Source organism: Heteronotia binoei, chromosome 8, assembly GCF_032191835.1.
Source record: "Heteronotia binoei isolate CCM8104 ecotype False Entrance Well chromosome 8, APGP_CSIRO_Hbin_v1, whole genome shotgun sequence".
NCBI lineage: Eukaryota > Metazoa > Chordata > Lepidosauria > Squamata > Gekkonidae > Heteronotia > Heteronotia binoei.
The window spans coordinates 101,960,223-101,986,508 of NC_083230.1; the positions used below are offsets into that span (position 1 = coordinate 101,960,223).

The following is a 26,286-nucleotide window of genomic DNA, read 5'->3' on the forward strand; positions in this document are numbered from 1 at the left end:
CTACAGGAGAGACCTGCAGAGACATGTGTCTACATGGAAGGCCATATAAAGGGACAGGACAGAGAGAGAGGAGAGGGCGAGAAGAGAGGAGAGGAGAGGAGGGAAGGGAAGGGAAGAGAAGGAGAGGAGAGGAGAGGACAGGAGAGGACAGGAGAGGAGAGGACAGGAGAGGAGAGGACAGGAGAGGAGAGGAGAGGGAGAGAGGAGGGAGATGGAGAGAAGAGGGAGGGAAAAGGGAGACAGAGGAGAGAGGGAGGGGAGAGAGAGAGGAGAGGAGGAGAGGGAGATGGAGGGGAGAGGAGAGGGGAGAGGAGAGGGGAGAGGAGAGGGGAGAGGAGAGGGAGAGGAGAGAAGAGAAGAGAGAGGGGAGACAGAGAAGAGAGGAGGAGAGGAGAGGGAGAGGGGAGGAAGGAAGAGTGGGAGGAGAGGAGAGGACAGGCAGTTCCCACAAAGAAAGGCATCCCATTCAAGGAGAGAACACCTATACACACATGGAGTGATGTAGCGCCCCCCCCCAAAAAAAAAATGTCCAGGCTTGCTGAGTCATTCACTCCAACAGGATTATCAATTTTTAAAAAAGAAAATGATGAATTAAATAAAAGAAGGCAGGAGAGCACAACAGTGAAAAATGCTGCAGTGAGAAGAGAAAGGAAAGCATTAGGATGAAAGAAGTTGTGAGGGACACAACAATTGAAACAAAGCATCTAGAAGAGGAAGCAGACACACTGATGCTGAGATGCAAAAGTGTATACAGATGTATGGGCACAAAACTGGACAAGATGAGAGAGACCCCGTATGCCCCGCCTCTCAAATTATGCCTGCTGGGCATACGATTGTGTGTTTATCATAGCTCATTGTGCAATAGTTTACAATAGTACACAAAGTTATGTGCCACTGGGAGGTGGGATTTCCAGTGCCAGCCCTCTCCTATCTACCCCTTGCTTTATAGTGCTTCTTCAGTTTCCAAGAAGGATCCCCATTTGGGAATGGGTACAAATGCACAAATCAAAGAGGGAGAGAACCCACAAATTGCCACTGTGCCTGAAGTGAGGGGACTTTCCTTAGCTCACTGTGCTGGCATCAATGCAGGAAGATCTGCTGACAGTTTGTTATTTACTTCTTCTTCAATGTGCTGTTGGAGGAAGGATATTTTGAAATGTGTTCATTTCTGGTAATTCAATGCATATTAGCTGGTTTTATGGTGATGCATCATTTTGGGGAGCCTTTGGAACCCAAGAGTAACATACCAATATTCTTTTTAATAGAGTTCATCTGTCTCGGGTGAGATATTAGGGCTGCGAACTCCAGCTGGGAAAATTTGGAGGCAGCGAGAAGGGAGCATGGAGTTTGGAGAGAGTAAGGGGCTCAGCGGGAATATGATCTCTATGGCGCACTAGAGAATCCATCTTCCAAAGCTGCCATTTCCTTCAAAAGAGCTGATCTCTGAAGCCTGGAGATCAGTCATAACTCCAGGGGAACTCCCAGCCTCACCAGGAGGTTGGTAATCTTATGAGGGGCAGGGGTGGAATTCTATCAGGAGCTGCTTTGCATATTAGGCCACACACCCTGGTGTAGTCAATCCTCCAAGAGCTTGCAAAAAAGAGCCTTGTAAGCTCTTAGAGGATTGGCTACATCAGGGGGTGTGGCCTAATATACGAAGGAGCTCCTGCTAGAATCCCACCCCTGGTGAGGGGTATACTGAAATGTTTGTATATTTTTGGTCAATTAGCAACATAAATATGGTCAAAGTCAGGGGTGGCCAAACTGCACCTCAGGAGTCACATGTAGCTCTTTCACATATATTGTGTGGCTCTCGAAGCCCCCACGGCCCTGCCGGTCAGCTTGGAGAAGGCATTTGTCTCTTCAAACCAGCTGGCAGGCTGGAGAATGGATTTAAAGTTAAAGTTGCTTTCTTTCCATATCTACCTCCCTCCCCTTCTCCCATCTGTTTGCTTTCTTTCCACCTTTCTTTCCATTCTTCCTTCCTCCCTCCTTCCCTCCCTCCCTTACAGCTCTCAAACATCTGACGTTCATGTCTCATGACTCTCAAACATCTGACATTTATTCTATGTGACTCTTATGTTAAGCAAGTTTAGCCACCTCCAGTCAAAGTGGAAGAAGAAAAAAAAGGCCACCAGCTTTTTGCAGACTTCCTCAGAGGCACCTTCATCTAAGAGCCACATAGTCATATTGCATTGCTCTTGTTATTGATACATCTGATTATCTGGGCTTTGCAGTGCTTGAAATCTATGGAATTTGCACATACAATGTACTGAGGGTCATTTTGAGGGAACCCTTGCTCCCAAGCAGGGGTGGAATTCTAGCAGGAGCTCCTTTGCATATTAGGCCACACACCCCTGATGTAGCCAATCCTCCAGGAGCTTACAAAAAAGATCCCTGTAAGCTCTTGGAGGATTGGCTACATCAGGGGTGTGTGGCCTAATATGCAAAGGAGCTCCTGCTAGAATTCCACCCCTGCTCCCAAGAGAGAAAATGGGGGAAGAGACCTTCACTTACTCCCAGAATTCAATGACTGGGGAGCTGGCGTTTTCAGATGTCATGTTGGCAGTTGAGTTTGTCTTCTGGAATTCCATGCAGTTACCTGTAGGATAAGCCCAAGTAAAGAGAATGTGAACAGATATAATTGAAAGCAACACTCATGAAACACAAGTAATCCACTTTCCACATGAAGTCAAGACAATAAAACTACAAAACCATGAAGAATACTCAGGAAAACAGAGCCATCATGGGGTCAAGTTAAGCTCCCATTGGGAGAAGAGCTAATGAGTACAACTATTTTTATTTATTTTATTTTTATTTTTATTTATTTTATTTATTAAATTTATAACCCGCCCACCCTGCTGAAGCAGGCTCAGGGCGGCTCACAAGCATAAAATCACAGTAAAACATTCATTATACATTTTAAAATAATACAACATTCTATAAATAACAATTAAAACAGTTTGGTGCTAGTATTGTTGATATCTGATGGTATTCTGTGCTCTAGGAGGTATTCTTTAGTCGAAGATTAGCCAGAATAGTGCTGTTTTATAAGCCTTGGAGAACTGGGCTCTAATCTCTTCGGGCAGTTGGTTTTACCAGTAGGGGGCCACCATCGAGAAGGCTCTCCCCCTGGTGGATTTTAGTCTTGCCTCCCTCAGCCTTAGGATCGATAACAGATTTTGTGATCCAGATCTAAGTACTCTCTGGGGAACATGTGGGGAGAGATGGTCCCTAAGGTAAGCAGGTCCGTGGCCGTATAGGGCTTTGTAGGTAATAAGTTAACCAGCAGCTTGAAGCGAATCCGGTACACTATTGGTAGCCAGTGCAGTTCCCGTAGCCCCAGCTGTATGTGCTCCCACATAGAGAGCTCCAATAACAGCCTGGCCGCCGCATTCTGCACCAGCTGTAGTTTCCGGATTCACAATAAGGGCAGCCCCATGTAGAGGGCATTACAGTAGTCCAGCCTTGAGGTGACCATTGTGTGGCTCACCATTGCCAGGTTACTGTGCTCGAGGAAGGGAACCAACTAGAAAATGGGATATAGCTCTTTCCATGAAAAGGAAGAAACCAGTTCTTTACTTAAGATGATTGGTACAATTTAGATTAGAAAGTCTATTGTAAATCTTGATCAGACATAACAACTGCCACATTGTTCAATAAAGCAGCCTAGGCCCAGGCCAGAAGTCCACCATTCTACTTCCTGTTTCCTATCCTACAACATAACCATCCCCCTAGCACTACTTATCTCTGTTGTTTATAGTCACTGCTACATCTGACACCACACCCTCCTTTCTCCAAAAGGATTCAAAGTGGGTTAAAACATTATTTTAAAAGCACAATGAGAGAAGCACCATAACACATCACTCCCCATTACTATAGAATGGAGAGACCTTTCTCAACTCTCTTCTGGAAACCACACCGTTCTAAAGCCGGCCACCTTCTCATGACTCATGATTTGCAAAGCCTCTGAAACACCAATAGTATAAAGTCTTCCTGGTGACCGCAGCAGGGTTTGAAAATGGGTGGGATCACACTGGGAATTTGGAGCAGTATTCTGGCTTTGAAAAAGTTGGTGCTCTTTGATGCATGCCACAGCAATCACACAGCCCCTGCCCTGCTGCCAGGAGAAGCACGGGCCACACATGCACAAGAGGAGCATTCAGACTGCTCCTGTGTGTGCAGGGCAGGTGTATCACATGCCCCAGCCCTTCAGACAGCTGGGGAAAGCGCCCTGCATGCACTTTAGAGATTTAATGCGGTCCCAGCCCATCCTAACACCAGGTAAGTATGGGTAGGACTTGGGGACAGATATGTATGTATGATCACACACATTAAATCTGGAGGGGAGGCATGGCTAGGTTGCGCCAAATCTCTCATGTTTGAGAATGAAAGGGTTGGATAATGTGGAGTGGAGACACCAGGTAATCTGTCTGCATGGCAGTTAGTAAATCTTGATCGACTAAGTGGAGCTGGCACATCAGAGCCTGTGGGAGAGGCATTTTTGATGATATGTGGATCCCAGTCCATGAAAAGTAATGACCAACACTTGGAATTGAATCCAGAAAACAGGGTCCTTAACAGAGAGATCTGTTTCCAGGCAATACTACAAAAGGCTAGCACTGGACAAGACTTAGCCATGAGCAATGATATCCTGTCCAGTAATATGAAGGATAGCCTACCAAAACACAAGCAGTCTGCAGGAGAGTATGCTAAGAGCAAAGTCCTGGAGCTGCAGGTGGAACTGAAATCATTCCTGAAGGGGTGCTGTAAATGAAGTATGACATTCGAACCACTGTAAGAAAAGCCTGCCTTGAAAGGTTCCCCCCCCCTTTATGTACTGCTCAAAAACTGCCATTCCACATCTATGTCCATTGTTTTATATTTACCTCAATGTGTAATTTTAAATAAACTTCACTCTTTTTTTCGGTTTTAAAAAGGAAACCCTTCTCTCAGTTCACCTCAGCCCTCAGCGATAGGCCCAAGCTGGTAAGCATTTTATACCAAGGCAAAGGCTCTGTTTCTGAACCCTAATTCCTAATGGGATTCTCCAGTGAAGTGGGGAAGGTGGAACATTGACAGGAAGTTCATGGGGTGTTACCTTGCCCCAGGAAACCATTGTGGGGCATATGTAGGATATTTTACAAAATGTCATGTGAGACTGGTCTTGCAATAGCTTGCCTTGTGACAAGCACTATTCAATAAGTGTCTGTGTGACCAGAGGGGCAATCTTCCAGTTCGATCCCTGCTGTTAAGGCAGCAGACAGCAAATTATCAGCAACTCAGGGCCAGGGGAAAGAAGAAGAAGAAGCCCAGAGTCTCAGAGCAGTCACATTCTCCTTTACCACCACCCCACAACAGACACCCTGTGAGGTAGGCGGGGCTAAGAGACCTCTTACAGCAGCTGCCCTTTCAAGGACAACTCCTATGAAAGCTATGGCTGACCCAAGGCCATTCCAGCAGGTGCAAGTGGAGGAGAGGAGAATCAAACCCAGATCTCCCAGATAAGAGTCCGCACACTTAACCACTACACCAAACTGAAGATAGACGCTTCTCCCTTTCCTTGCATAGTGGTAAGGCTTGGTGTCAGGGGGTGTGGCCTAATATACAAATGAGTTCTTGCTGGGCTTTTTCTACCAAAAAAAAAACCCTGTGCGAAACAGTGGTGATGTCAGGGGAGGTGGCCTAATATGCAAATGAGTCCCTGCTGGGCTTTTTCTATCAAAAAGAAAAAACCTTTGCTGATCCGTATCAGGCCCCTGCAACACTTTTACATGGAATTGAAACTAGGGACTCACAGTGCATCATGGCTACAAGTCCCAGTGACAAACTCTTATAAAACATGACATGTAGTTTGCCCATTTTGAGTGATTATCCATTGCAAATCCCTTGCACTAGCAATGTCTTCTGAAGGTGCCCTGCAGGCCCATTTTGAGTCTGCAGGGCACCTTCAGAATTCTGACACGCCGTGGTGAGTGCAGCCATAAAATGGCTGCCACAGGAGGCGGAAGGAGCCACAAAATGTCTGTCAGAGTTTACCTTCAGACATATGGAAGATCCTTGTGCTTTGGTGACAGCTGCTGCTAAAGCAATGTTTTGAAAAAGCTGAGCAGCCAATCAAATCTACAATAGCCCATCAGAAGCCTTGCTTGGCAAATCCCCCACCTTCTTTCTAAAAACACTTGGCAGGTACCAGGAAAGGTATTGGTGGGTGCCATAGTTCCCACGGGCACCCCACTGGGGATTCCTGTTCTAGGCGAATATTGCTTGTCTCAGTTAACAAAAGCCAGAGTGGTATACTGGCCTTTAGAAAGTCATACCACAGCTGGGGACACCCAGGTTATAATGCTCACTATCAGGGGTTGTTTGGTAGAAAAATAGGTGGTTTAGCTCATCCAGGGATTGTTATGCAGCTGCACCTACTATTCAACAGATAAGGTAGGTAAGAGGGGGGAGCGTCAGCAAGATTCAGAGCCGTGCTCCTGTGAGCTCCTGCTAAATTCAAGACATACTCACTATGCCGTGAAACTCTCTGAATAACCTTGGAGTTGCTACTCAGTCTAAGCTGCTATACAGAGTTGTCACAAGGATAAAATGGGGGTGGGACTCATGTGCCGGCCTAAGTTCCTTGGAGAAACGGATGCAATAATCCCTTAGCAAAGCCCTGTCACAACCTTTCTGTTGCAAGAACGGTGTTTGGAAGAGTCCTGGATGCTCTTATCTCACAACTACCAGAGAAGGACCATCTTGTCACACAACTAAGTTCCAAGAGAGCATAAAAGGAAATTATCAGTGTACACAGCATCTAATTGGTTTGCTTCACTGTTAGATCTTGCCAAACTATCGCTATAAACAGGCATGCTGTCTCTCTCTAGTGTTGACTGTGATTTTTGATCTGACTTTTTTTATCAAAAGCACTCTCTTCTCCAAGCATGGAGCAGGAAGGATTGCCAACTTTCTTGGCAGGTCTGTGGTGCCTTTAACTGCTGCATAGCTGGAGGAAATAGCTGCATCACACCTGCCATTTCTGCTCACTACTACATGCAGAGGAACTCTTGTCAGGAAAAAAGAACCTGGACATTCTAGCTCAGAGAAGTATGGAAGGTCCCAAGACTGCCCAGTTTCCTCCTTGATTTTTCGCCATCTCACAAAGTTTCTTAGAAGTTCAATATCACATCATGGTTTCCCCCCCCCCCCTTTGCCTTATCCTCCTAACACCACGCCGTTAATTTTTCTTCTTTAACTTCTTGTTCCTTGTGCCAAAACAGGTGGAAGGAGCAAAGCTTGAATCTTCTGCCCTTGAATCTGGAGAATAAGTAATGGAGTCCCCAGCGTTAAGATTTTGGCTTTTCAATATAGATTTAGATGTGCAATCCATTTGGATCTAAATATTAAAATATAAAGGTCCTTTTATGATGTACTAACCTCTGGAGATCTCTGACTTACGAGGGGAAAATTAGAATTGCAAGGTTTTTAGAGCAAACAGATGCAAAATAAAAGTAAAGAAAAGTTCTAGTTCCTTTAATATCTGTATACAAAGGGAATTTTGCAAGATGCATTTCCTAGTATTGCCCCTTGTGCTTGAAAAGCTATACCTGCTGAAATCCCCTTGTTAAAAAAAGAGAACACAGAAATGGATAAGTGGACATTCTAAGCAGGGAATCACAAAGGGTGAGCACCTCAAGCAAAGGTCATTTCATAGAAAAAGAGATGCCAGAACTCATTTGCATAACTTATTTGCATATGCCACACACCCCTGACATCACCAGAAGGTGTACTAAATTATATCAGCTCAGCATCTACCGTAAAATCAGGGATGGAATTCTAGCAGGAGCTCCTTTGCATATTAGGCAATACCAATCCTCCAAGAGCTTACAAGGCTCTTTTTGGTAAGCTCTTGGAGGATTGGCTACATCAGGAGGGTGTGGCCTAATATGCAAAGGAGTTCCTGCAATATGCAAAGGAGTTCATAATAAACCTTACTCCCTTCATACTTTTTAAATTACTTTCTCCTATGTGGCCACAGTGGCATGATGATTTCCTTCTGCCTGCTTTATATGTTTTGGTTATTTTCCCATTTTTTGTGGGGGGAAATATTAGAAAGTTTGTCAAATCTTGGAGTTCAGCAAAATTCTCACAGCACGGTTGAACAATGGAGCCCAGAAGCAAGTATTTGGGGGCGGGGGTAAGAAAGAAGGAAAGAAAGAAAAAGGAAAGGTCCCCTGTGCAAGCACCAGTCATGTCCAACTTTGGGATGATGTTGCTTTCACAACGTTTTCACAGCAGACTTTTTACGGGGTGGTTTGCCATTGCCTTCCCCAGTCATCTACACTTTCCCCCCAGCAAGCTGGGTACTCATTTTACCGACCTCAGAAGGATGGAAGGCTGAGTCAACATCGAGCCAGCTGCCTGAAAACCCAGCTTCCACTGGGGATCGAACTCAGGTCAGAACGAAAGAGCACAATAAAAATTAGAGGTTCCAGAGCTGTGCTCCTGCCCAAAATGAGGGCTGACCTCAAGAGAAAATATCCAGCCCCGCATTCCACTATTGAAGAGGAAAATGCCATGGAAGGCCTCAGCTCTCCTTCAGACACAGTGGAATGTCTATGAAAAGGTGCCCCCCCTCCTCCTCCTCCCAGGCCACACCCCCTGGAAGCAGGAGCATTGCATTCCAAAGCCCACAGCTGCCTCTTGCTGGCAGACAATTTCCCAGCACGAACACTGAAGCAGAAAGACCTGCGGAAAGACCTATTACCTGTGTTCCATTCATGGTCACAGCTGCCCCAGGGAAGGTCGATGGTGAAAGAGCTGAAGAGGTAAAACAAAGCCCACGCGAGGACAATGATGTAATAGAAATTAAGGAGCACAACAATCACCTGGGAGGCATAACCAATTCCTGCGGAGAGAAGAGCCACAGTGAACAAAGAGCTCACTCTTGAACAATAAATAAAACAATAACAGCTGAAGTCAGCTGCCTCCAAGATTGGGCCAGATGTTGTTGATTACAATGGAAGAGCAACCCTTATTGACACAGGCAGGACAGTTCAGCAGGTTTACGTCACAGCCCTTTGCTCGGTTTGCTGTGCCTGAAGTCAACCCATCAACTCCGTCCGTCCATTTCTGCATACCTGAGATGGTTGCCTGGCTATCGTTTATGCAATAAGTCATCTGTGCTGCCCCCAGTTTTCCTAACCTTGTAAACAATCATCTCCACATCTCCTACCACAGACCTTCGACACTTCTTTTCACCAACAACCCCCAGAGGATCCCTTCCCCCCACCCCCCACCCCGTTCTGCAGCTGTTTTGATTCTTATTTACATTGAAAATATTTCTCCCTCTTCTCCCCACCTACCCCCACTTTTCAACTGACATGCACTTTTTTTAGAGATTCTCACTGTGTCCTCCAAAATAGCTTGTTTCGGCCAAATTAAATAGGAGCTCAGTAACACCTTAATGACTAAAATATTCCAGCGTATGCCTTTGTGACTCAGATCTCACATTGTCAGACGACTCGCAAAAGGTTAAACTGGAATAAATGTTGTTAGCCTTTAAGGTGTAGGCTACGCAGTTCCGAACCAGCACTGATAGCCATAAAGGAAGGAAGGAAGGAAGGAAGGAAGGAAGGAAGGAAGGAAGGAAGGAAGGAAGGAAGGAAGGAAGGAAGGAAGGAAGGAAGGAAGGAAGGAAGGAAGGAAGGAAAATAGATGGGGGAGGAAGGAGGGGGGAGGGAAAGGTGGAAAGAAAGCAAGTTTAACTTTAAATGCATTCTCCAAGCCACGGGCTGGCTTGACTTGGAGAAGAGACAAATGCCTTCTCCAAGCTGGCCAACGGGGTGGGGGGGGCTTTGAGAGCCACACAGTATGTGTGAAAGAGCCACATGTGGCTCCTGAGCTGCAGTGTGGCCTCCCCTGTGCTAGCAAGTGTGTCAGACAGCTACCTGGCTGCTATGCTTCAGTTACAAGTTGGTTCACAAGAGCATACCGCATACATTGCATTTGTGCAGTTATGTCTCTATGCCCAGGTCTTCAGTCTGCAGCTATGACCATGGCAACTAGGACTCATACCTCTCCTTCTGCAAAAGGAGATGATATTATTACACTCAGCATTTCCTCACAGTTGCTCAAAACAGTCCAGGATTTCCTGTTAATTACCTGCATACCTCCTCCTTACCCTGTGCTGTGCATAAGAATCTCAGGAGGTCTCCCATCCAAACCCTGACCAGGCCCAGAGTTACTTCGCTTCATCAAAGTTGCTTCACCCTGTGCCTTCACAGACATAGATCATGGTTTGCAATGATTTGGAGCAGGAGGGGAAGATGGTGCTGCACAATGACTTGGGCAAGTTATAATTCATGTAATGGAAGAGTGTAGGTGTAGGTTGCCATTTTCAGCGGCAGCTCTCAGTTTTGGAGAGGGACTGTGGCTCAGTGGTAGAGCATCTGCCTGGAAGGCAGAAGGTCCCAGCTTCAGTCCCCAGCATCTCCAGCTTAAAGGAGAACACATTCATAAATGTCTTAAGAACTGGGTTTGATTCCCCGCACCTCCACTTGCACCTGCTGGAATGGCCTTGGGTCAGCCATAGCTCTTGCAGAATTGTTCTTGAAAGGGCAGCTGCTGTGAAAGTCCTCTCAGCCCCACCCACCTCACAGGATGTCTGTTGTGGGGGTGGGAAGTAGAGGAGATTGTGACCACTCTGAGACTCTGATATAGGGTAGGATATAAATCCAATATCTTCTTCTCAGCCTGAGACCCTAGAGAGCCACTGCCAGACTGAGTAGATATAATGATCTTGATGCACTAATCTTGATCTTAGAACAAAGTCTGAGTGAGTCCAGTGGCACCTTTAAGACCAATAAAGTTTTATTCAATGTATGAGTTTTTCATGTGCAGAAGCGAGCATGCACATGAAAGCTCATACTTTGAATAAAACTTTGTTGGTCTTAAAGGTGCCACTGGACTCATCTTTTGTTCTACTGCTTCAGCTGAATCTAGTACAATCCTAAACAGTCTATTACAGCCCAAGGCTATTGAAATCAATGGACTTAGAGTGGAGTATTTTTTCTTAGAATTGCATTGTAAGGACCCAATCGTGTCCTCTCTTTACATGGGTATAAACAACAAGAACCTTGTAAAGGGTTGAAACACTAACAGGTTTATTATGGGAGATGTTTGCATGGGCTAGAGGCCTTTCTGCCATATATATGTATATTCTCAGGATAAGTAAATATCACACACACATGCAGACACATACAGTATATGGGGGGGGGGGGGAGGAAGAAGATAAAAAGTGAGGAAATGCAAGTGATACAGTAAGTATAATATATGAACATTTGTGAGAGCGAAACTAGGGTTGCCAATTTCCAGGTGGGGGCAGGGGATCTCCTGGTTTGGAGGCCCTCCCCCCCACTCCAGGGTCATCAGAAAGCAAGGGGGGAGGGAAATGTCTGCTGGGCACTCCATTATTCCCTATGGAGATTGATTCCCATAGGATATAGTGGAAAATTGATCTACAAGTATCTGGGGATCTGGGGGGAGCTGTTTTTTGAGGTGGAGGCACCAAATTTTCAGTATAGCATCCGGTGCCCCTTCCCAAACTACCCTCCAAGTTTCAAAAGGATTGGATCAGGGGGTACAATTTTATGAGCTCTAAAAGAAGGTGCCCCTATCCTTCATTATTTCCAATGGAGGGAAGGCATTTAAAAGATGTGCAGTCCCTTTAAACTCCCTTTGGAGTTCAATTATGCTTGTCATAACTTTGCTCCTGGCTCCACCCCCAAAGTCTCCTGGCTCCACCCCCAAAGACCCAGATATTTCTTGAATTGGACTTGGCAACTCTAAGCGAAACACTAGAAACATTGACTGTCTTGAATCCTTCCTTTATTTTAAAAGATGGATTTCAGTGCCCAAAGCGAGACTTTCTCGTCTCCCTTCTCCCACTGCAGCCCAAAATTCTGCTCCTGGGTTGGGAGAACAGGAAACTGCCAGAAGCAACATGGGGGCATTCTGGGTTTCAGGAGTTGGGGGGGAGTGCTTCCATATGCAGAAACGTTCTAGTGAATCCATCTCTGTGGATCCATCTTATTGGTCTCACATGTCAACAAAGCAGAACTTCAGAAAAGGTGTGAACTTGGACTTTGGACAAACTCTAAGCGCAGTTTGCTGAGCAATCTGGGAAATGCCTGGTTTTTTTCATTCTTCATTTTCTGTATTTGGTTCTGAAGTTGGCTTCAGTGGCGATCTGAGTGCGACCGACTGAACTTTCACTCTTTTAGGAGGAACCATAAAAACTGGCAAAGCTTTGTTTGTAGCCAACCCAAGTAATCTGTGCAGCCACAAAGAGAGGGAAACTAAACCAACCAAGCAAAAACCTCCAAAGGAAGTTTAGAGAGTTTCAAAGCAGCCATACTTACAGACAAAAGTGCACGTTTATTTTTAAAAATCTAAAAACCTTGTAGGGGCCCAAATGAAGCCCCAGTGACATATGCACATGAAAGATACATATATGACCTGACGCATTGTAGAGGCCTTCTTCAGAGGTCAAAATATAACAAAGTCCCAGTTACACTTATAAATCAATAAACCATTAATATAGGACACAAAACGGACTGTTCCAACATGGAAATGAAGGACAAAATTTTTGGAAGGCCACAGATGTATCTGGACTTATGTCAGCACCAAACTGCATATATAGCAGATAATAATATTGCAAATATGCACTTTTCAGTTTAGGTCCTCTTGGGTTGCCAGATTTTACTCAAGAAATATCTAGGGACTTTGGGGCTGAAGCTAGGAGTCTTTGGGGGTGGAACCAGGAGCAGGAGTGTGAAAAGCGTGATTGAACTCTGATGCGAGTTCTGGCCATCACATGTAAAGGGACCACACGCCTTTTAAGTGCCTTCCCTCCATTTGGAATAATGAAGGATGGTGCACCTTCTTTGGGGGCTTGTAGAATTGGACCCCTGTTCCAATCTTTTTGAAACTTGGGAGGTCTTTTGAGGAGAGGCACTGGATGCTATGCTGAAAATTTGGTGTCTCTGTTTCAAAAAGCAGCCCCCCCCCCGGAGCCCCAGATACCTACGTATCAGTTCTTCATTATACCCTATGGGAATCAATCTTTTCACCCTGTCTCCCCCCCCCACACACACACACACACACTTTCTGATGACCCTGAAGTGGGGGAAGGGCCTCCAAGCCAGAGGACCCCCTGTCCCCAACTGGGGATTGGCAACTCTAGTAAAATCCCCTTATCAGGGCCAGCATAACATCAGTATGTACCAGCCCCACTGACTTCCATGTCATTGAGCACTGCTCAAAACACTCTCAAGTCCTTCAGGCCTTCAGGAATGGAAGCTGCTTTGTCTGAATGAAATGAAAGAAATGGAAACTGAAATTCTTGAAATTATGCTGAATTCCATGTCCGTTCTCAGATATCATAATTTTGCAGCATTGCAGAATACACACATGCTCATAGGGAAGAGAAAAGCAAAAGGATGCCAGCAGCCTCCAGGTGGGACCTGGGGATCTCCTGGAATTACAGTTCATTTCCAGACTATAGGGATCAGTTCCTCTGGAGAAAATGGATGCTTCGGAGGTTGGACTCTATGCACTGAACCCCACTGAGGTCCCTGTGCTCCCCAAGCCCCATCCCCAAATCTCCAGATGTTTTCTAATCTGGATCTGGCAACTCTACCCTACCCCCGTCCCCTCCCAGTGGCCAGAGGAGACCTAGCAACACTAGGAAAGCAGCATACATCCAAAGACCATCTGGACATGTGCGAAGATGGAGGTTCCTTTCTGTTGTAAGAAAACCCCTGCTCTGCTGGAAGCCATGCTTACCTGCTCTTCTGGATTTGCAGCCGGGAAAGAAATATGACGGAGGATGTATCTGGTTCTATCACTCACCCTCGACTCACCTTCAAAGAGAGGACACAGCCTCCTCCAAGCTGTGACTCCTCCCTGGCTGGTATACTGGCCAAGCGCTGTCTCCAAGAAGAACACTGGGATCCCGCAGGTGAAGAGGAAGATGAGGTAGGGGATGAAGAAGGCACCTATGGATTCAGAAATACATGCATGATTGATAGAACCAGACTTTTCAAATCATGAGGCTGATTTCTGCAGGAATTATAGCCCTGCTGTGTTCCAAAGGAACGGGACTTTTAGTTGTTGTTTAAAGCCTGTTTTATATTATTTATTAATATAATACAATATTGATGAATATCTAACTAAAGATTGTGCAGATGCTGCCATTTTAAAGCATTTTTCTGTGCATTCTTTTCATGATGGGACTTTGCTTGGGGTTCTAGTGGATCCTGGTCTGCAGTTGGAGGCTCAGATCTTTTTCATGGTATTCAGTGCCTTTTGTCAGCTCCATCTGGTTTGCTAGCTATGGTCATTTCTCGAAAAGCACGCTCTGGCTGCAACTATGCATACTCTGATCACATCCAAGTTAGACTACTGTAACGCGCTCTGCATGTAACTTTGAAAAAGGCTGGGAAACTTCAGTTGGTCTAAAATACAGCATCCAGGCTACAGTCAGGGGTCGGCTGGTTACCAGAATTCTATCACTCCTGCGGTGAAACATCTGCACTATCCATCTGTTTCTGGACACAACTCAAAATGCTGGTTCAGATAACTTGGTATTGCCCTTTCTGACTGGAAGATGTTGTTTTCTATCGCCTACAGCCCATTGGTTCAAAATTAGGGAGAGGGCCATGGTTCAGAGGTAGAGCATCCACTTGGCATGCAGAAGGTTTCAGGTTCAATCCCCAGCATCTCCAGTTGAAACAATCAGGCAGTAGGTGATGTGAAATTCCTCTGCCTGAGACCCTGGAGATCTGCTGTCAGCCTGAGTAGACAAGACTGACCTTGATGGACCAAGAGTCTGATTCAGTAGAAAAAAGCCTTGTATGTTCATGAGGTGCCAGGGATTAAACCTGTGACTTTAAGCCTACAAATTAAATGCTCTACCACTGACCCTTATTCCCAAAAGCACTACTGAGGAAAACCCGCAGAATAGGCTTTATCACCACAGTGGGTTACTGCTGAAATTGATTTGCTCCCCCAGAATTTTCATCTATGGAAGTTGAATAAATCTGCAAATATTGTGCAGCATTTGCCAAAGCAATATGTGTACTTTCCCAGCCAATGATCTCAATATAATATTATCCAACAGTATTTTATTTTTCACATAATGTCATTCTGTATTCAATGGCAATGGATAACTGCGATATCTTTCAGGTGCCAGAGTTTGATGGCTGGCATATAAACAACGGTATTTCATATTTCACTGTATTTGATAGCTGACGTTACTAGCCTATTCAGCCATGTTCAAGCTGATATTTCTCTTTTATACATGAAAACAATTTCGCTTGGAAAAAATAAAAGGAAAGATGGTCCGAAGCCATTTCTGTGCCTTCTGCTAAATAGCTCTTCCAGGTTTGGACCGCTGGCCCCTGTTCCTTGCTGGGTTCTCTTCCAACATTCCAGGCCCAAGCCAATATTTAACAGAGTGGGAAATTACAATTAAAGATAATTCACTCCTAAATTAGCATAATAGCTTCAGCTCTTCGCTGGGCTAGACCTGGCTCTGCATCTCTGCATCAAAGTATGCTGTAGGTTAGCCTGGCAGAAGGGTTGAACTGCTACAGGAGCAATGAACTATCGAATCCAGTCTTTACTTTGACTGCCTTACTATATTCCTCATTAGTAGTAAAACTAGTTCCTTTTCTATGTTTGGCAGCAGGCAATAATCCATAATCCTCCTCGTCTCTCAGTTGTTTAATTTGCAAAAAGTGCAATATATTGTGCTATTTCGGTTTGAGATCACTCAGGCATGACTGACAGTCAGTGGAGGAGATTAGATGAAGGCGTCTCCGTTTGTACAGTATCTTCGGTTAATTGGGTAACTGGGACCCAGGAAAACGACACAAGCATCGCCTGGGATCTGCAGCAGTAACACAATGCTGGCACTGCACCAGCACCAGCTTCCTGGTTTCAATTGAAAAGACAAGCTCATCGTGTCCGCATCAGGAGCCAAAGAATTAAGTCTGAAAGCACAACATTCCAAAGCCCTCTTTGGATACGGGATTCACAGTATGTGTGATAATCCAGAGAGATGGAGGATTGCCAGATTCCTGCTCAAAACATATACAGCTGCCTCATGCCAAGTTTGCCCATCTATCTCAATTAGGGTTGCCAGCCTCCAGGTGGGGCTTGGAGATCTCCCACTTTTACAACTGATCTCCAGTTGGTAGAGATCAGCTCCTCTGGAGAAAAGGGCTGCTTGGGAGGGTGGATTCCATGCCCTTATATCCTGCTAAAGTCCCTCCCCTCCCCAAACCCCGCCCTCTCCCAGATCCACCCCCAAAGTCTCCAGGTATTTGCCAACACAGACATGGCAACCCTATGGCCAGCTCCAGGTTAGGAAATTACTAGAAATGTGAGGGCAGATCCTGGGTAGGGTGGAGTTTGAAAAGAGGAGAACCAGGGCTTTTTTTGTAGCAGGAACTGATGTAGCCAATCCTCCAAGAGTTTACAGGGCTCTTAGTACAGGGATTGGTTACATCAGGGGTGTGTGGCCCAATATGCAAAGGAGTTCCTGCTACAAAACAAATCCTTAGGAGAACTAGGGTTGCCAGCCTCCAGGTGGTAGCTGGAGATCTCCAGGCAACAGAGATTTTTCCCCTGCAGAAAATGGCTGCTTTGTAAAATGGACTCTATGGCATTATAACCCATTGAAGTCCCTCCCCTCCCCACACCCACCCTCCTCAGGCTCCACCCCCCAAATCTCCCAATCCAGGTATCTCCCAATCCAGACCTGGCAATCCAATTCAGCAGGGATGTGATACCACAGAGTGTGCTCTCAAAAGGTGTTGCAGAGAGCATTAACATTGAATTGCAACAGGAGGCTGATAACCCTGAAGGAAACAGGAATACTCCTGAGGAAGTTTTTTGATTAAATGAACCTATATCTGGGTGCTCATTCAATGGACCTTTCTTGTAATATTGTAATGTACAAAAAAGATTATACGACTATTTAAAATTTTTTACTAAACATTGTTAGACAGTAAATCACAGTGTGTGTTTGTTTTTTATTGCCTGCTCTCAAAAAGTGCCATTTCCCTCTGGGAAACTGTGTTTGGAAATCTGTTATACGGTAATTCTGGGAGATCTCTGGGCTGTACAAGGAGCTTGGCAAGCCTACACAGCAGCCTCAACCAAACTAGGTTCCAAGGTACTGCTCTTTCCTTTTCAAAAATGTTGGCAAGATCCAGTCACAAATTTCCGGGCACCACATCTAGCTCCCCCTGAAATTGAAGTGCCTTGCCACTTCAAAGTAGAAGATGATGATGATGATGACATTGGATTGATATCCTGCCCTATACGCTGAATCTCAAAGTGGTCACAATCTCCTTTACCTTGATTCCCCCCCCCCCCACAAAAGACGCCCTGTGAGGTAGGTGGGGCTGAGAGAGCTTTTTTACAGTAGCTTTCAAGGACCGTGCCCTTTCAAGGACAACTCCTGTGAAAACTATGGCTGACCCAAGGCCATTCCAGCAGGTGCAAGTGGAGGAGTGTTAACTGTTCCAAACCTGAGAGCGGTTCATTTCCATCCTTCTCTCTGTTTCAAAACTCTGAAGGAGGTTTATGGGAACGATCCATGGATTAAGGCACGCAACCGTTTAGGAACATTCCGATTCCACAAAAATAAAAACAACACCCCCCCCCTCCTCCCCTAATCCCACCTTGAAAATCAAGTTCTCAAGCATGCAATAAAGAGAAGCAAAACCGAAATCCAATGTGAAAATAGCTAACTAGCTAATCCCTTTCATGCTGTCAAGATGGGAAAGCGGTTTAGGTATGCCTGTGGAGTAAAACCCAAGAGATTTCAGACCAAAGTTCATAACCTACTCCCTGAGAGCTCTATGAGTACTACTGAGGCCTTTTAACCTGTTTTCCTGTGAGCTTCCAAAAAATCAGGGCAAGCAAATAATTATTAAAACAAAACAGAAAAAAAAATAATTCCCATGTCAATTTCCAGGTAATTTTGTAGACAGGACTATGGCAAAGAACACTGCTCTGGTATTTCTGTATTTTAAAAGAAAACCTGTCCTCAACATATTACAGAAGCCTAGGGATTATTTTAACTGGAGAAACCAGCTATTCATTTTGTACCATCCTTTTGATATATAATCCTAGTAAAGACAACCACTGTAATTTTTTTCCACCTAGCTAGTTGAGATGAACACCCATATCCCCCAACTGCATCTTATCTCACCAGGAACAGCTGCCTATATGGATGAAAACATCCCTTTCATTTTATTTTATGTCAAAATAGAGTCATAGGACCTTATTCAAGAAACTGTGATTATGTACCCAAGTAGAAGTGGGACAACTGCAGAACCCTCACTGATCCACCTCCAAAGTGTTGACCCAGTGTGTGTTTCTCATATAGAAGGAAACACTCTTTCTCAGCACCCAAACTAGTAGCCCAAATTTGAAGGAGGAGAAGATTGGACTTATACCCCACCCTTCCCACAATAGACATCCTGTGAGGTAGGTGGAGCTGAGAGAGCTCTGACAGAAACTGTTCTTAAGCAGAACAGCTCTGTGAGAACTTGTGACTGACTCAAGGTCACATCAGCAGGTGCAGGTGGAGTAGTGGGGAATCAAATCCTGTTCTCTCAGATAATAGTCTGTGCACTTAACCACTACACCAAACTGGCTGTATTGACTAAACTATTCTTGTTTCCCAAGCAAAGAAAACATACAGAAATTTTGTTGGGTGGAACACTGCTTTCCTAGTATCAGATTCATGACCACCTATTGGATGCTGTCTATGACATCATGGAGAGATGCATCACAAGGGCCTCCTTTAAGGTTATCAACTCCAGGTTGGGATATTCTGGAGATTTGGGAGTAGATCCTGAGGAGGATGGCATTTGAAGGAGGGAACTCAGCAGGATATAATGCCATGGAGTCTTATCATCCAATCAGGCATTTTCACCAGGGGAACTTATCTCTGTAGTCTGGAGATAAGTTGTAATTCTGGAAGATCTACAGGCACCAGAATTCCCCTGACTCTTCACACCAATCTTCTATGATGAAAATTCATTTTTATGAAGTTTTCTCTCTTCGAGGTCTGCCCCTCTTCAGCATTCATGCATAGAGTCAAGGTTCATATAATACCCACCATGGGAAAAGCAAAAGAGAACCAAAGAGCAGGGTTGGCTCTGCCACTAGGCAGCCGCCTAGGGCGCTGGCCTTCTGAGGGTGCCAAATTAGGCACCCCCCACGTGACTCAGTGAAGGAGGTCTCCCATCCAAATACTTGCCTGAGTTGGCCCTGCTCAGCTTCCGAAATGTGACAAGATCAGGTTTGCCTGGGCTATCCAGGTCAGGGAGAAATTTCAAGTTTTGTGCTTTTCATTTTCCCCATAATTTATCTCTTTTTGAAAATTGGTTATCATTGCAGGGGGGGGGCGCCGGAAGTTAGCCTTTCCTAGGGTGCCAGATAGTCTAGGGACAGCCCTGCCAAAGAGTAACTTCCTCACAGGGGGACCGATTTCCCACTCACTTCCGTCTGATTTCGAGGCTGCAACTCGCTTCGGCTTTTTCGCGCAGCAAACAGAAACCTCTAAAAACCAGTTTCTGTTTGCTGCGGAAAAGCCAACGCTCGTTGCAGCCTCAGGGCAGATAGTGTGAAATCAGATGAAAGGAACCCCTGCTGAGAAGAGGAGAAGGTGTGTGGAAAATTGCTCTGATTCTCCCTCCCTCCCTCCCTCTCTCTCCATCACTTCTAGGACTACTCCTCATATGACCCTGCAGCATCCTGTCCTACAAGGGAGGTAGTTAGGTCATCATTGCCCTTAAAAAAGGAAAAATCGGGGCAGCAGGAAGAAAAAGTGAAGTGACTTTTTCTCTCAGTAAAGGGCTATTCCTGCTCCTTTGTAACTAGCCAGCAGGCTGTCGCTTTCTCGGAAAGACAAGGAAAAGCAAGGAGAGATTCAGAACTTCATGCCATTGCAGTCTTCAGTTGGGGTAAAGTTCTGCAGGAAAAGCAGCCAGGGCTGCTTCTATATGATCCAGAACTGCCTACTGCAGGGCCCTGCTCCCAATAGCTCTAGAGCCAAATGCATCTCAGTATGGAACCAAATATGGCTCTTAAAAAACAGAAATTTGCACCTTTAAATTAAAGTATGTGGGAGAGCTGCCCTGAGCTGGATGGCTCAGAGTAGCCCGGTCTCGTCAGATCTTAGAGGCTAAGCAGGGTTAGCCCTGGTTAGTACTTGGATGGGAGTCCAGGGTCTCTGTGCAGGGGCCAGCAATGGCAAACCGCCGCTGACCATCTCTTGCCCTAAAAACCCCACCAGGGGTCGCCATAAGTCAAGTGTGACTCGACAGCACTTTCTACCACCACTATATTCAAGAGCTAAGTGAAATGCTAGAACAGCAAGAATATGAAGGGAGCGAGGCAGGTGCCAGAGTTCCTGGGGCCCTAGGCCCCATCCCCGACACTGCACCAGGCAGACCCAGGATGGCAAGGGCAGGGCACGATGGTGGCCTGTGCATTGCCCCACTCTCACCTTCCCAGGCCTGGGCACTCACCTCACCACTCTCGGCTGAAGTCAGGAGTGGGAGGGGGGCAGGGCATGCTCTCCTCCAAGTCCACCATCCCTTGCAAGGAAAGGTAGGCTTGGAGGAGAGCACATGCTGATGCACTGCCCTGCTGCTCTCAGCTTCCAGAGTCTGTGCACACCCAGGAAGCTGAGAGTGGCAGAGTAGGGGTAGGGGACATCCGGCAGCACCCGTAGGCCAGCTGGTGCCCTAGACAGCCACCTACCTGGCCTACACCGGTCCTGGAAGGGAGCTGCAGGCAAGGATTTTTATGGGACAAAAGGACAGAGATGCTCTACAGAAAGGAGGAGGAAGAGGAGGAGAAGAGGAAGAAGGTTAGGATTTAATTATATTTATACTCTTCATGCGGAATCTCAGAGCAGTTTATAATCTCCTTCCCTTCCTCCCCCCACAACAGATACCCTGTGAGGTTGGTGGGGTAGAGAGAATTCTGAAAGAACTGCTCTTGAGAGAACAGCTCTGAGGCTGACCCAAGGTCATCCAGCAGGTGTATGTGGAGGAGTGTGGAATCAAACCCGGTTCTCCCAGATTAGAGTCTGTGCTCTTAACCACTACACAAAACTGGCTCTTATAGGGGTAAATAGCTGCCATAACCGATGGGCAAATCATGTGCAGATTTACACGTGCAGTGAAACAACTGCACACAGTTCTCCTGTGTATATGTACTGACTTATGTATGCTGATTTCAAATAAAGGACTCTCAAAAGCTGCAGAAACTTTATGGATAATGAATCGGTACATCAATTATCAGGAATGCTAAAATGCATGTTTTCAGTTATGTCAGCATTTCTTATGTCGGCTCTTCGTTGATCTCTTGCTCTAGGTATTCATATAGCCTAGTTCTTTAATTATAAAAGATTACTGACCCCCAACCTAGTGCGGCTCTTCCCCACATTCCAGAATATAAAATTAACAACTGTTGTTTATATGAACTAAAGCTGTGTATTAGTAATGGTGTTCCTGCCTGGCTCATTGGAGCCTTTAGGACTGAGCTTGGAGACTCAGGAACAGTGGGCAGTAGGATCCAGATCCCTGCTCCAATCACAGGACCCCTGCTGGTTTGAATGATCCAATGGCATCCTTGCGTGGGAACCCTGATGTGTACATAGTTGGCCCCGTTGGCCCGGTTCCGCAGTCTCAGAGTGCAGCCCTTTTGCCATGCTGTACTGATATAAAGAGCTATATGATCACTATCACCTTGCCTCTTCCTTGCATTGAACCCAAGATATCATAACAACACTGGCCTAACTTTCCGGATAGGGTGGATGATCACCATCTTCAAGTCCTTGAAGGGCTGTCATCTAGAGGGTGGTGCGGAATTGTTTTCTGTGGCCCCGGAAGGTAGCACCAGAACCAATGAGTTGAAATTAAATCAAAAGAATTTCCGGCTCAACATTAGGAAGAACTTCCTTAGGGGGAGGTGTTTGTGTGTTTCCTGCATTGTGCAGGGGGTTGGACTAGATGACCCTGGAGGTCCCTTCCAACTCTATGATTCTATGATTCTAGGGTTGCCAGGCCTGGGTTGGGAAATACCTGAAGATTTTTAGATGGGTTAAATGTAGGGCGGGGGGGCAGCAGGAACTCATTTGCATATTAGGCCACACCCTCTGGTACCACCATTGTTTCACATAGAGCTTTTTAAGGAAAAAACCAGCAGGATCTCATTTGCATATTAGGCCACACCCCCTGATGCCAAACTAGTCAGAACTGCATTCCTGTGTGTTCCTGCTAAAAAAAAAACCATGGTTAAATGGATCCACCAAAGAGGACGGTGTACCCACTGACTCCAATACAACAATATCCTCAACTGGGAGTTGGGCATATGTCAAGCGTGCAGCTTGTTCCATGAAAGTGAAGTCAGACCTCACGGATTTCTCATGTTCACCCCACACAGTGGTTTCCTGTTGTGACATAATGGCCCAATGCCATGTAGCACCTGGAGCTCAAAAGTAAGGGGGGAAACGCCCTGAAATACCAATGCATCAGGCTTGCTATTAGAAAAACCAGAGTCAAGGTAAGTGTCCAGTAGCACCCGTAAGACCAACAAAGTTTTATTCAAGATAAAAGCTTTCATGTGTGAGTAACACACATAAGCTTATACCTTGAATAAAACTTTGTTGGTCTCAAAGGTGCTACTGGACTCTTACTTTATTCCATTGCTTCAGACCAACGTGGTTACCCACGTGGATCCAAAGTCAAGGCGTACATTATGGAGATCTGCATGCCCAGAGAAAGCACTGGATGCACATAATGTAGCATGGTCGCAGAAGTTAAACTTGCCTTTCGCAGAAGAGCAGAGGAAATGTGCAGCAAATCAAAAGCAGCATGTCAGACCAAGGGATACACACATATTGCACCCCCTGTTCACACAGCAAGTGGCACATGAAATTGGCTGCTCCTTACTTTTCTAGTGCACTGTGGACAGCAACTTCAATGGTGCTTGTGGGGGGGCACAGTGGGAGGGTTTCTAATATCCTGGCCCCACTGGAGGACCTGCTGATGGCACCTGGGTTTTGGCCACTGTGTGACTCAAGGTGTTGGACTGGATGGGCCATTGGCCTGATCCAACATGGCTTCTCTTATGTTCTTATGACACTCATCTCAGGGGCCTGCTGCAAGTTCTTCTGCCTTACCTTGAACTGCCTCACAAGGTGGCTGTGAAGAGAAATGGTGTGACATTCTCCAGCATTTTGAGTGCTGAAAGGAGTCTCCGCTGGCCATTGTGCATGGCAACTGAGTCCCACTGGAATGCGGTTGAGGGCTAGGGCTGCAAGGGCTGTGTTGGGAAATACCTGGAGATTTTTTTTGGGGGGGGGGAGTGAAACTCATGGAGGGAGTGGTTTGGGGAAGGGAGGGACCACAGCAGGGCATAATGCCATAAAGACCACCCTCCAAAGCAACGATTTTCCCCAGGAGAAAACGGCTGCTGTGGAGGATGGACTCTACAGCTGCTGGAATGGCCTTGGGTTAGCCAAAGCTATCGGAGTTGTCCTTGAAGGGGCAGCTGCTATGAGAGCCCTCTCAGCCCCACCCACCTCACAGGGTGTCTGTTGTGGGGGGGGGGAGCAGATCTAGGAGATTGTAAGCCGCTCTGAGTCTCTGATTCAGAGAGAAGGGCGGGGTATAAATCTGCAGTTGTAGTCTTCTATTATACTCGGAGAGCTGCTGTAATTCCATATCTCCGGAGCCCACCTGGAGGAGGTTGGCAACCTACGGACTGCACACCTGCGCCCTCCAGTGTGTGTCTGGAACCTCGCCGCCAGTGCTGCGTTTAAAGTCAGAGTTGGAAGTTGGTGGCGCGCCTGGGCTTCACTTACCGCCGCCGTTCTTGTAGCAGAGATAAGGGAAGCGCCAGACGTTGCCCAAGCCGATGATCTCTCCCGCCACCGACAGCACATATTCCAGCTTGTTGTTCCAGTGGTCTCGCTCTAGCGTTTGGTCGGCTGCCTCTTTCTGCTTCTTTTGCTTCTTTTCCCCAGGGGGCTGGGCAGGTAGTTCGCCGTTGATGACCGCCCCGGGGACTCTGTAATCCATTCCACCTTCCAGGAATGAAACAAGGGGAGGGGGGGGGGAGAAGAAGCGATCAGGGCCACCGTCCAAACCACCCCACCCCCTTCCCTTTCAGCGTTAGGCTTGACAACAACAACAACTAGAAGCAACATCCTCACTGGAGGAGGAGAGAGGCGCAGCCACAGTAACGTGCTCAAAAGTTCACACCCCAGATGTCTGCTTGCCGCCACGGGAGCTGTTGACTTGCCTGGTGCACGAGATGTACCCACAGACTTTGCAGGGGTGGGAAGTGTTGACTTTGGATTAAGAAGAACGCAGCCGGCATCGTTCCTTTTTTAAAAAATCTTCCTTTTCTTTTTAAGCGATTCATCTCAAAATGTTCTGGCTCCTCACCGAGCATCCATCCCACCCACCCTGGAGGCATCCTCCAGCCCTGTTTTGTAAGCCGCCCACGACTGACTTTATTTATTTCACATTTAATTTTAAACTTCATTGCAACTCCCAAACCAATGCTGCGAACTCTGCGACCCTTGTTTGCTTATAGGAAGAACTATGATGTCTGATAGGGGCAGGGAAGGGAGTTTGGATTCTGGATATTTCTGGTGTCCAGGGCTTTTTTTTGTAGCAGGAACTCCTTTGCATATTAGGGCACACACCCCTGATGTAGCCAGAGCTTACAGTAGGCCCCGTACTAAGAGCCCTGTAAGCTCTTGGAGGATTGGCTACATCAGGGGAGTGGGCCTAATATGCAGGCCTGCCACTGGGGGTTCTGCTGCTCCCGACAGACCCCTGTGCCGCGCCCCCCCCCCAAGCTCCCTTAATAATATTTGTTTCAATAGTGACGTTGTCATGCAAGGCTGCAAGTGGGGGGGGAGAGCGATGGGCAGTGCACAAGAGTGCTGCCATGCCGCTGCTTTCTCCCTGTGCTGCCCTGCCGCTGAATAGCACTGTGTTGGAGGTGCCACTCAGCCACTTTCAACCTGAAAACGGCCAGGCACCGCTAAAACACAGCACTATTCAGAGACTTCCAAGGAAGCCTCCGAAGAGTGCAGCAGCTGCTTTAGGCTTGAAAGCGGCAAGGCAACGCTAAAGCACTGTGCTCTTTGGAAGCTTCTAAGGAAGCCTCCGAAGAATCCAGTGGCCAAGCGGAGCCTTCCCAGGAAGGGGCAAGAGGAGTAAGGGAACACCTAGTGGCGCCCCCAGGCGGGGTAGCACCCTAGGTAATGCCTACTCCGCCTACTCCCATGGGCCAACCTTGCTAATATGCAAAGGAGTTCCTGCTACAAAAAAAGTCCTGCCAGTGGTGTCATATATCAAATTAGGGAACATAACAAGCAATGCGTAGACAACAGACTGCAACTAGTGTGCTGCAGCCTGGTGGCAAAGTGCCTATACATTTGCAGAGTGCGTGTCCAAAGTTCTCTGGTGCGTGGGCACTTCACTGAAAGAGTGGGGAGAGGACGGGGACAAGCACCCCAGCTGGATTTCTTCACCACTATAAAAATAAACACCCTGCCTTGGATGGCCCAGGCTAGCCCAATCTTGTTGGATCTCCAAAGCTAAACAGAGTTGGCCACGGTTAATGCCTGAATGGGAGATCATCGAGGAAAACCAGTTTTGCCACATTGAGCCAGCCCAGGCCAAACCATCTCTGTCTGTCTGTCTCTTGCTTTGAAAACCCCAGTGGGGAGGTTGTAGAAAAAGCCAAGCAGGAACTTATTTTCATATTAGTTCACATCCCCTGACATCACCATTGTTTCACAGAGGGCTTTTTTTTTTGTAGAAAAAGTCCAGCAGGAACTTATTTGCATATTAGGCCACACTCCTGACACCAAGCCAGCTAGAACTGCATTCCTGTGTGCTCCTGTTCAAAAAAAAAAAAGCCCTGGAAAACACTATAGGGTCACTCTAAGTCAGCAGTGACTTGACAGCACTTTCCACCACTGCTTAAAAATAGATCAATATTCTCTTGATCCCGCTGATTCAATTTCCCAAACTTGCCTTTATCTTTATACGTCTCTCAGCAGGCCTAACAGGAGCAGATGTGCATGTTTTCCTGCAAGAGATACACACCCGCATCTCCAAACACCCCTGTGTGTGCACCTGGGTACCCTCATTGGACTGGGACTCCCCCCAGAGC

General features: G+C 46.5%; 1 protein-coding gene across 1 annotated transcript in view; it reads right to left on the bottom strand.

Annotated features, from left to right (window-relative positions):
• Positions 1-26,286, bottom strand: part of LOC132576529 (sodium- and chloride-dependent GABA transporter 2-like) — a 99,510-nt gene that overhangs the window by 60,733 nt on the left and 12,491 nt on the right. The window contains exons 2-5 of the mRNA XM_060245748.1: positions 23,954-24,175; positions 13,914-14,048; positions 8,756-8,896; positions 2,518-2,602 (exon numbers count right to left, since the gene is read on the bottom strand). Of these exons, the coding sequence (XP_060101731.1) occupies positions 2,518-2,602; positions 8,756-8,896; positions 13,914-14,048; positions 23,954-24,170 (578 nt within the window). The 5' untranslated portion in view covers positions 24,171-24,175. The remainder of the gene's footprint in view (positions 1-2,517; positions 2,603-8,755; positions 8,897-13,913; positions 14,049-23,953; positions 24,176-26,286) is intronic.